Source organism: Elgaria multicarinata, chromosome 15 (genome assembly GCF_023053635.1).
Source record: "Elgaria multicarinata webbii isolate HBS135686 ecotype San Diego chromosome 15, rElgMul1.1.pri, whole genome shotgun sequence".
NCBI classification, from domain to species: Eukaryota; Metazoa; Chordata; class Lepidosauria; order Squamata; family Anguidae; genus Elgaria; species Elgaria multicarinata.
Window position 1 is genome coordinate 6534908 of NC_086185.1, and position 10657 is coordinate 6545564.

At 44.2% G+C, this 10657-nt stretch overlaps 1 protein-coding gene across 7 annotated transcripts in view; it reads left to right on the plus strand.

Annotated features, from left to right (window-relative positions):
* The window catches only part of MAP7D3 (MAP7 domain containing 3), a 44118-nt gene extending 33635 nt beyond the window's left edge, over positions 1–10483 (plus strand). For 6 of the 7 annotated variants that reach the window (XM_063142125.1, XM_063142130.1, XM_063142128.1 and 3 more), the window contains 6 exons: positions 90–270; positions 1553–1657; positions 4484–4537; positions 5437–5512; positions 6285–6471; positions 7265–10483. In XM_063142125.1, coding sequence (XP_062998195.1) covers positions 90–270; positions 1553–1657; positions 4484–4537; positions 5437–5512; positions 6285–6471; positions 7265–7574 — 913 coding nt within the window. In that variant the 3' untranslated portion in view covers positions 7575–10483. The remainder of the gene's footprint in view (positions 1–89; positions 271–1552; positions 1658–4483; positions 4538–5436; positions 5513–6284; positions 6472–7264) is intronic. The other variant, XM_063142126.1, reaches the window with a different exon arrangement.
* The last annotated feature ends 174 nt before the right edge of the window (positions 10484–10657 follow it).

Sequence of the window (10657 nt, forward strand, 5' to 3'; positions counted from 1 at the left end):
TTGGCCCCTGAGAACTTGCTTGGATATGCTTGGGAGGCAAAATGTAAAAGCAAGGATCTGATCTGTCATTTTTTATTTGGGACTCTCAGAATCAGAAAAGAAGAAATGGCCAAGAGAGCGTTGGAGGAGCAGGCAGAGATGGAAAAGGTGCTCCGAGAACTGGAAGAAGAGAGAAGGGCGGAAGAGGAGGAACAGCAAAAGCTGGCTGAGAAGGAGAGAATTCGCAGAGAGCAGGAGGAACAGGAGAAGCAAGCTGAGCTTCAGTTGCAGGTTTGGTTTCTAGATGCCGCCGGATCAGGCAAAGGGTAGAGAAATGGGTACAAAGAGCCTAAATCTTGGAAAGACATCTATGTTCTGGAAAGTCCCGCAATCTGCAAAATCTCCCTTTTGGCATCTATTTATTTTATTTTATTTAAAGCATTTTTATAGCGCCACCTAGCATTTCTGGTATCGTGGCGCTTTACAATCACATATAAAACAATTCCATTAAAAACCCTCAACCCACATTAAGACATAAAAACACTCATCCGCGATCCATTAAAAGCCCTCAACCCAGTTTAAACCACCCCCTCCCCAAATTCTTGTGAAAATAAAAACGCCTTACAAAGGCGTTTGAAAGAATTGAGAGTGGGAGCCTGTCTAATCTCCAGTGGCACAATATTCCATAACCGGGGGCCAGCCACTGAAAAAGCCCTGGCCCCCGCACATTCCAATTTGTAGCGGGGGACCATTAGGGCGCCCTGCTCCTGAGAGCGAGTCTGCCAATGGTGAGACGCAGGAGAAAGGCGAGTGCTCAGGTATCCAAGACCCAAGCAATGCCGGGCCTTATACATGGTTAACAAGACCTTGTAGTGAACCCTACCAGCCACCGTCAGCCAATGAAGCTTCCGAAGGACCAAAGTAATAGAAGACTGCAGCCTTTCCTAACCTAGGGTGACCAGCTGTTGCTGGATTACAACTCCCATTACCCCCCAGGCACCATGGGCAAAGGTTGGGGCTGGTGGTGATCCAGTAACAAATGAGGACTTAAGGTTAGGGAAGGCTGCGTCACCTCATTGCTGCAAATCTTAATTTCCATTTTAGGTTTGTCTTTGCATTAAACTCCATGTTAAGCTCCATTTTATGGTGATACCTATCCTTGCAATATTTGTTGTGAGTGCTGTGTCCTTAACAAGTTTATCTGTCATCTATCTATCTGTGTGTCTAATTATTGTAAGACTCCTTCTGTATTTTTTATGAAGCAGCCAGGATATAAATTGTCTAAAATAATTTTTTAAAAGTACACTCCCCTTCTGCCTAACCGAATTGGCTTCCCTCCAGATGTATTGGACTTCAGCTCCAATCAGCACCAGTTAGCATAGCCAATAGGCAGGGATTCTGGGAGTTGGCTGGGACAGGAGGCGAGGAGGAGGTGCTGCCACATTTTGTTGCAGATTCCTCCTGTAATGATTTCATTTTAAATCACTGAGTTAATTTCGTGTTATTCCTTCTCTACGATGGAGTTTTTCAAATCAGTGACTTCCTGATGGCATTTCTTTCTTTCTTGTTTAAGCGTGAAGAAGCTGAACTGAAAGCTCTAGAAGAAGCTGAAAGGCAGCGGCAGGAACGGGAGCGAATCATGCAGCAGAACATGCAAGAGAGAATGGAGAGGAAGAAGGTACCTGCCTTCTGCTTTCAATCCCCTTCTAAAGAGGGCCAAAATGTCTTATGGAAAAGAACAGTTATGTGACTTCAACTATGGGTACAGTTAAAGGCTAGGCTTTCATAGAATAGTAGAGTTGGAAGGGGCCTACAAGGGCATCGAGTCCAACCCCCTGCTCAATGCAGGAATCCACCCTAAAGCATCCCTGACAGATGGATGTCCAGCTGCCTCTTGAAGGCCTCTAGTGTGGGAGAGCCCACAACCTCCCTAAGTAACTGATTCCATTGTCGTACTGCTCTAACAGTCAGGAAGTTTTTCCTGATGTCCAGCCGGAATCTGACTTCCTGTAACTTGAGCCTTTTATTCCGTGTCCTGCACTCTGGGATGATCGAGAAGAGATCCTGGCCCTCCTCTGTGTGACAACCTTTTAAGAATTTGAAGAGCGCTATCGTGTCTCCCCTCTGCCTTCTCTTCTCCAGGCTAAACCTGCCCAGTTCTTTCAGTCTCTCTTCATAGGGCTTTGTTTCCAGACCCCTGATCATCCTCGTTGCCCTCCTCTGAACACACCCCAGCTTATCTGCCTCCTTGAATTGTGGAGTCTTTTAAAATGTATGCTTCCCTTCGCTGTGTATCCTAAAGGAAATGTTTGGCATTTCTGCTCCTTTTAATCTCATTTCTTACATGTTTATCCTATATTCCCTCTAAGCACATCTGTTCTCTTCCCCCCCCTCCATTTTATTCTTACAACGACCCTGGGAGGTAGGTTGAGAGAGAGGTGGGGGCCAAGATTGCCCCCATGTGCTCTTGAAGCTGAGCAAAGATTTTAAGTATTCATTTCTGCATTGCTGCTCGGTTTTATCCTGGTTGTGTTTTTATATTGCATTTTATATTGTGCTTTTATACTGTTTGTTTTATATTTTGAGTGGTTTTTATGGTTTTAATTTTTGTAAACCTCCGCGAGAGCTTCAGCTATTGGGCAGTATAAAAATGCAATCAATCAAACAATAAACCTAGCTCTCCCCAGTCAGTGTCCAACACTCTACCAGCCTTCCCCAACCTGGACCCCTCCAGATGTGTTGGGCTACAACTCCCAGCATGGCCAGCACATCTGGAGGGGCCCAGGCTAGGGAAGAAGGCTAACTAATACTCCACACGAGTACTTGTTTCTGCAAATAGGGAGGGGAGGGGTGAAAGAGCCAGAATTGAATCTTGACGTTATCTCAGTGGCATTTTCACCCCTGAAAGACTGTGTTCGCAGCTTGGGGGTGCTCCTGAATCCGTCGCTCCAAATGACAGCCCAGATAGATGCGACGGCCAGGAGTGCCTACTATCAGCTTCGGCTGATACGCCAGCTGTGCCCCTTCTTAGAGTCAGAAGACCTAAAGACAGTAGTGCACGCACTGGTAACCTCAAGGCTTGACTTCTGCAATGCACTCTACATAGGGCTACCATTGTATCTAGTTCGGAAACTTCAATTAGTTCAAAATATGGCAGCCAGGTTGGTCACCGGTACATCTAGGGGTGAGCATATTACCCCAACATTGATTCCTCGCTCTCCTTTATTCCTCATATTGAGGCAGTAGCTAAATCCTGTCATTTTTTTCCTGTATAATATTGCCAGGATTCGATCATTTCTGTCTGTCTCTTCTGCCAAGACGTTTGTTCATGCACTGGTTATTTCTCGGTTGGACTACTGCAACCTTCTTCTCACTGGCCTTCCTTCTTCTCACATCAGTCCGTTGGTCTCGGTCCACCACTCTGCCGCTAAGATCATCTTCTTGGCTCGCCGCTCTGATCGTGTTACTCCACTTCTGAAATCTCTTCATTGGCTTCCAATTCACTTCAGAATCCAATATAAACTTCTTCTGTTGACCTTCAAAGCTTTTCACGGTCTAGCTCCTTCCTATCTCTCCTCTCTCATCTCACACTATTGCCCCGCTCGTGCTCTTCGTTCCTCTGATGCCATGTTTCTCACCTGCCCAAGGGTCTCCACTTCCCTTGCTCGGCTTCGTCCATTTTCTTCTGCTGCCCCTTACGCCTGGAACGCTCTTCCAGAACATCTGAGATCCACAAGTTCAATCGCAGCTTTTAAAGCTCAGCTGAAAACTTTTCTTTTTCCTAAAGCTTTTAAAACCTGATGTTGTTTGGACTCTATACTGTTAGTTTTACCCTACCCTGTGCCTGTTTACCCTACCCAGTGCCTGTTTGCATTCTCTTCCCCTCCTTATTGCTTTACTATGATTTTATTAGAATGTAAGCCTATGCTTCAGGGTCTTGCTATTTACTGTTTTACTCTGTACAGCACCATGTACATTGATGGTGCTATATAAATAAATAAATAATAATAATAATAACAACAACAACATTAAAATCACTCCACTGTCTGCCAATTAGTTTCTGGGCAAAGTACAAAGTGTTGGTCATTACCTTTAAAGCCCTAAATGGTTTGGGTCCAGGCTACCTGCGGGATCGCCTTCTCCCATATAGTCCACCCCGCACACTCAGGTCCTCTGGGGTGAACTTACTTCAGTCAGCTAAAAATAGGCTGACATCAGTTTCCCAGAGGACCTTTTCTTCTGTCGACCCCAGATTGTGGAATGGCCTGCTGGAGGAGATTCGTAAAATTAACTCTCTGTGTGATTTTAAGGCAGCCTTAAAGACTAGCCTTTTCCGGCAGGCCTATCCAGATCAATATTAAATCATGAATTTTTAAGATATATTGATTCCTGTTCGAATGTTGTTCCCCACCTTGATCCAAAGGGAGAGGCGGGTAAGAAATATATTATTATTATTATTGTTATTATTATTATGATTATTATTATTATACCATCATTCAAACAGAGAATTGAAGAAATAATGAAGAGGACACGGAAAGCGGAGCAGAACGAAGCCAAGGTAAGTGTCTTTTGGCATCTGGTCCAGCATTTGTTGCAGTAGGAGCACACCGTATATATAAGACATTGTTACAACCTGTAGCTTCTCTGATGTTCGCTCGTCTCTTGCCGCTAACTCCTTCAGTAAAAACTGTTGGGGACCCTACTTATGACCTGTTTAGATGGCTTATTAGTTAGTTACCAAATCTTAGATGGTTAAAAGAAAGATTTATTGCAATATGTCTTATTGTGATGCTTTTGCTCATTTTAGCCTTTTGTCTCCCCTGTTTATTGTTCCTTGTGAAGAATCTTGTAAAGTCTGTAATCCATCACCAGATGTATATGCATTATGAAGCTTTAGCCATATAAGATTTTGAAAGAACTTATATAAAATCAGCTTGAGTTTTGAAATGCTTTAAAAGGGAGGAAACTGTTAGAAAAAGAAAGCTATGTTAGCCAAAGTGAAGCCATTTTAGAAAGGAAGTAGAATTCCAGGCATTTCACAGCAAGCAAGAAGTCACGTCTATCCATAGGTGTCAGCTTGTTTCCCCCTTTATCTAACAAAAATAGTTACTTCTAGCTCCGGGCTGGAAGGTCATTGTTGATGTGGAACAAAGGAACAGTGTTGGTTGTTATAAGACGAAAAGAATACAGAGCAACATAACTGTTATGCTAAACTTTATGTTCTGATTGGCTAACACTGTCACTGGGCAAAGCCCAGACACTAACTATATAAAGGTACTTAACTTTCGTTTTCTTTGTCTGACCACTCGCCTTTTAGAGCTCAGATCTTGATTCAAATCAATAAAGCGTTTTTTGAACCCTCTGTCGTTGTGAAAGTAGAGTCGTGCTTTGGGGCTAATTAGATCTCGCCCCGGGCAAAAGAACCTTTGTCTAACACTTCCACGTCCTTTAATATAGAATGACGACAAGTCGAATGATGAGGATGAGGGTGTTGAAGAAGATGAGCTGGGTCTTGAAAAGCAAGATCAACCTGGTAAGGGGCAGCTCTTCAGCGGAGAGTTAAGTTTTTAATCCCATCCTGTTTTCTTCAAGGGCCATTCCCAGCGATCAGCAGTCTTGCAAGGTGGAAGTTCCCAGCCCCTCATTATGTCAGAGTCTGAACACTGGAAAGTAAACTATGCAGGAATAAGACCTGTTTGTCTATTTGTTTCCCATCTATTGAAAAATGTTGTTTGTTTGTTTTTGCCTATTCTCCACAATCTTCAGATCTTGGCTAGCAATTTGAAAATATTTATTTATATACCGCCCCACAGCCAAAGCTCTCTGGGCAGTTTACAACAATTAAAAATAGTAAACATTAAAAGTATACAAAATTTAAAAACCATCAAAAACATAAAAAACAGTATAGAAACAACAGTATCCATTTAAAAACAACAATTCTGGGGTCCATTAAAAACAAGCTTAACATTGTTAAATGCTGTTAAAATGCCTGGGAGAAGAGAAAAGTCTTGACCTGGCGCCGAAAAGATAACAACGTTGGCGCCAGGCGAGCCTCATCGGGGAGATCATTCCACAGTCGGGGGGGCCACCACCGAGAAGACCCTCTCCCTTGTTGCCATCCTCCAAGCTTCCCTCGGAGTAGGCACTCGGAGGAGGACCTTAGATGTTGAGCCCAGTGTACAAGTAGGTTCATGTTGGGAGAGGCGTTCTGTCAGGTATTGCGGTCCCAAGCCATGTGGGAAGTAGTCCCTCTTGTCAATTAGGTGTCCTGGATTTTAGCTCGTAACTCTAATTTTCCGTTTCAGAAAAGGCAAAATATGATGACTCCTCCCTAGAAGATGGTCCAGACGTTGTTTGCAATTTCGCTTTGTTACAAGACGAGTCAAAAATGGAGACAGATGATGTCTTTGTGAATGGCAACGAGCAGGAGGAGGCTGATCAAAGCATCGATGACCGGGATGCTGTGTATTTTACTCAGGCAATAGAAGCCAGGTAAGCTTAGTGTGCCCAGAGCACCCATTGATGGGCCACCTGAGCCAGCATCTGCTTCCTACAGGTCACTGCCAGATGCCTCTAGGGAGCCCACAAGCAGGACTTGAAGGCAATAGTATTCCCCTGTTGCTGCTCCCCCCCCCCAGCAGCTGGTGGTCAGAGGTAGAGTTCCTGTAGACCTGGAAGGTCCATTTAGTATGATGACTAACAGTTTGTGTCAGAAGTAACCTCTATGAATTTGTCCAATCTCCTTTTAAAGCCTTTGGTCACTAATACATCTTGTGGCAGTAAATCCCATAAATTAAGTTGGCACATGTCTGTGCCAGTGGAATTCTTTGCTCGATTTATATGAAGCAATACCAGATTAGTGTCTAAATTCGTTGCAGCCAAAGCCATTCCCAAAATGGACAGTGCCTGGCTCATGGGGAAATGTTGGGATTTAATCAATGAAAGCTGCACCTTCAACCGCCCTCACAAATACTCTATTTATACAAAAGGAAAATAAAACATTAGTTAGCAGGTCTTGAAGATTTTGCTTTCTTTCAAAAAAAGAAAAGAAAAAGTCGACTCCCTCTCAAAATAGCGATTCTTTGCATAAGTGTGTAGTCCTTTTGTTTGCATTGGCTGATAGAAGTGAAGGATAATTTAGTTCCAGTTGATGTTACGTTGTCTTTAAAGTATTTTAGAAAAAAACACAGAGGTAACTAGCTATGTCAGAATGACCACCGCAGTTCACGAAGAAAAGGTATAAATAGATTCAAGAGAAATCTTTTCTCCACCGTTCTCTTTCCAGCCCTCTAGCAAAAGAAACAGTTATTGAGAACTCTGAAATCTTGCATGTGAATGAAGCTGATCACCCAATTGGATTTATATCTAACCTGAACGGGAAATCATCTGCATGGAATTTTGAAGAAATCATTGAGCTCGGCGTACATCCCAAGTCAACCAGGCTAAGTTCCGATAGTATTGCTGCTGATATGTCCACCCAGAACTTTAAAGATGCTACTGCAGTGCCCTCGAGTCCCAAGCTGGCGTTTGAGGAAGAAAGTGCTATGAATTCCTTGACCAAACCGAGAGAGACTGCATCAGGTAATATACATTGACGGCTGTCTGTCCCAAGTCAAGTCGAAGCAAAATTAACAGCATTACTGTGCCCAGCAAACCAAGTATTCTCTCAGCTTAAACTTGGCAAATATACATTGAATTCTGTTTTCTAAAACAAGGTTCACAGAGTCTAGGGGGAATGAAAGGAAGGACACTAGCTGGCCCTGAGCTGGGCGGGGGGGGAATTGGGGGCAAGGCAATGACGTGTGTTAATGTAGCCCCTTCCACTTCCTGCTGCAACACAGAAGCAATATTTGTATATTGCTCCCACCCACCTATTGTTCAGTGAATTAACCTTTTTGTGAGCAGTAACTGTACGGTTTTGGTTCAGGGGCCTCCTTCATCACCTCACTCCAGGCACACGTACCCCCTTCCCAATCTGATGGAACCAGGGAATAGAACCATATGATTATGCATGTGTGAGAGAACTCTATATGGACTGTGCTGCACGTTGTGCATTCCCTACGTGGGAAGCCTGTGTGCCCAGTTCAGTGCATGAAATGAAATAGACTTGCGTGCGATAATAATCCCCTGTAGATTCCCCTGCACAGAAGCGTTGCATCCGGCGGTGGCGCCTGCACCCAAACAGGGCCTGCCACAGGGGTGACGATCCTTGAAATTCAAGTGCATATGTACAAGTGTGTGCTGCTTCACCTGGGAAGGGGGTACTAAAAAGTTCTCTCTCACTTTTGAACAGAACTGTGAACACTAGAACCCTGGAAGGCTCCTGACAGCACTTCAGGAATTCAGGGTTTCACCAAGTCACGGAGGCCTTGTCTTGAGTGGGGGGGAAAGGAAGCTGCTTGCGAATCTTTTGTCCCGCTCCAAGTTTTGCGCAAAAAAAAAGAGAGAGAGAGAGAGCCCATCCCGCCTAACTTTGCACCTTGAAACCTGTTCAGGGAGACGCCTGTTTGCTGTTGCTTTCTCAGATTTTTTTTACTGGATCTGTTTAACAAGGTTTCCTTTTAAACAAAAAACAAAAATACCGCCTGTTCTCCTTTTGATGAAATGTTCACTAAATTTGCCTGTGGGTTCCTTAATCGTCCCGTTAGTGTGATATACAGTGACTTGTACTAGAGACTTAACCAGCTATTGTGGCACAATTCAGAACAGAAGCAGCAAAATAAAATGAGATGATCTAATGCGTATTAAAACCAAGCCCCCTTTTTTGTCATGTGTTACTAGCACTTGCCTCATTTGCATGCTTGTCACTATGGAGGCCACCATTTGAAGAGAGCCGAATTTAACTAGTTGAGGATGTGTCACTTCACTCCATTGACAATTAGTTTTTGTCAGATTGTTTCCGACATTAAAGAAAGCAAAATGTTAAGGTTAACCAACACTTGAGAACAAGAACTCAGTCCTGGCGAGTGGTGAGTCAGAAACCGTGAACCGCGATGCCAGGCGGTGCTCCGTTCTGCTGTTGCAGTACAAAGTTTTCGTTGTGGGGCAGGAGTCCAGGGGCCAGAGCTCAGTAGTGCTTGGAGTCGACCCACTCTAGCAGTGTTCCTGTGACAACGCTGCTGCAGCATGAGACGGGGTGTGTCATAAGGGCTGCAGCTGCTGTGATCAGTCCAACTCACTACACACATGCGCACAACCGTGGCATGGTGAGAAGACTCCGTGTGAGACATAGTTAGGGCTTCATGTGCAAAGTGGGTGGAAGGCAGGCTAGCTTGGCTGAGGCCTCCAGCTGTAAATGACTCCCCAGACGGCATGTGTTAGTGGGGGCAAACCAGTTGACTGAACGTTGTACCTTATTTATCTTCTCCCATCTTTATGTCATGTCAGTGGATTAGCCTTACAAGTTATTTAATTAATTTCATGCTAGCGCACACAGTAACGTGCCGAGAAAATGAGGAACGAATGGCATCCAGTCCACCAAGCCGTGCTGCTGTGCAGCTTCCGTTCATTTTTACGGGTCTTCCGTGGGGCTCGTTCAAACCCCGAATGAAGCTAGTGGCAGCCACAGGGGCAGCATCTGGCAGACTCTTTCCATTGTGCAGTTGTCATTGGTTGTGTTTAAAACAGTTTTTTTAAAAAACCCATTACGTGTATTTAAGTTGATCTTCACATATGTATTATTTTTGTGCGTGTACATAAAATCAGTATTAGACCCTTGAAGTTGTGTGTTTATTTTATTTTTTTGTCCATGTTAATTATTCTACGTGTTCGCCTCCCGGCTTTATCTCACTGCTTGCCTCGGCCTTCAGGGCTGCTGTCTGCATTAAGCGACCTCTTCAGCCCTAGTTCCTCACCCTGACTTTGCCCAGCATGAAGAAATGAACTCTGTGGCTGTTCTTGCAACTACCCAGTGAGGAGAGAAGTCTTGCCCTCATTCCTCCTACCCTAAATAGCTAGATGTCAAAAGATCTGCTTTCTCAAAGGGTTGCTTTGACTGTCAGCAGCCCTTTCAGTCCCATTGGGCAGATGCCACCGTGATTTTCAATGTAAATCAGGTGTAGATGACCCAGTGCCCTCCAGATGTTTTGGAGTACAATTCCCAGAAGCCTCAGCCAGCATGGCTCACGGCCAATGGTCAGGAATTATGGGGTTGTAGCCCAAAAAATCTGGAGGATGATTATCTTGGAACTACGCTGCATTGCTTGACATCCCAGTTGAATTAGAAAACCATCCACCACCCCTTCCCTTGTCATTGTGGTCACTGTCGTCCACCCTCCCTACATCCCTTCGCTGTTTCCAGATGTTTTAGAACTGTTAGAGCAGTGCCTTAGGTTCAACAAACAGATGTATTTTTGTATGATAGCTCTTTCATTCTGGCAGAGACAATCATTCTAACAAGCACGACGGTGCTGATATTTTTCTGTGCAAACTGATGCCTGTTGAATGCTTTGTTACAGCTGTATGTAAATACATATGCACTGTTAAATAAACTTTGCAATTGAAAGGTGTCTGGTTGTGATAGGTTATTAAGGGATCCTGCCCCCCCCCCAAAAAATATGTTTCCCCTCCTGAAAAAAAGAAATTGCCTGAAGTACTGACTCCCTGCTGTTTTCTGAGCAGAATGCAAATAGACCTTGAAGCCCACCATGTTAGCCTAAATGAGGGGTGGGCAACTTTT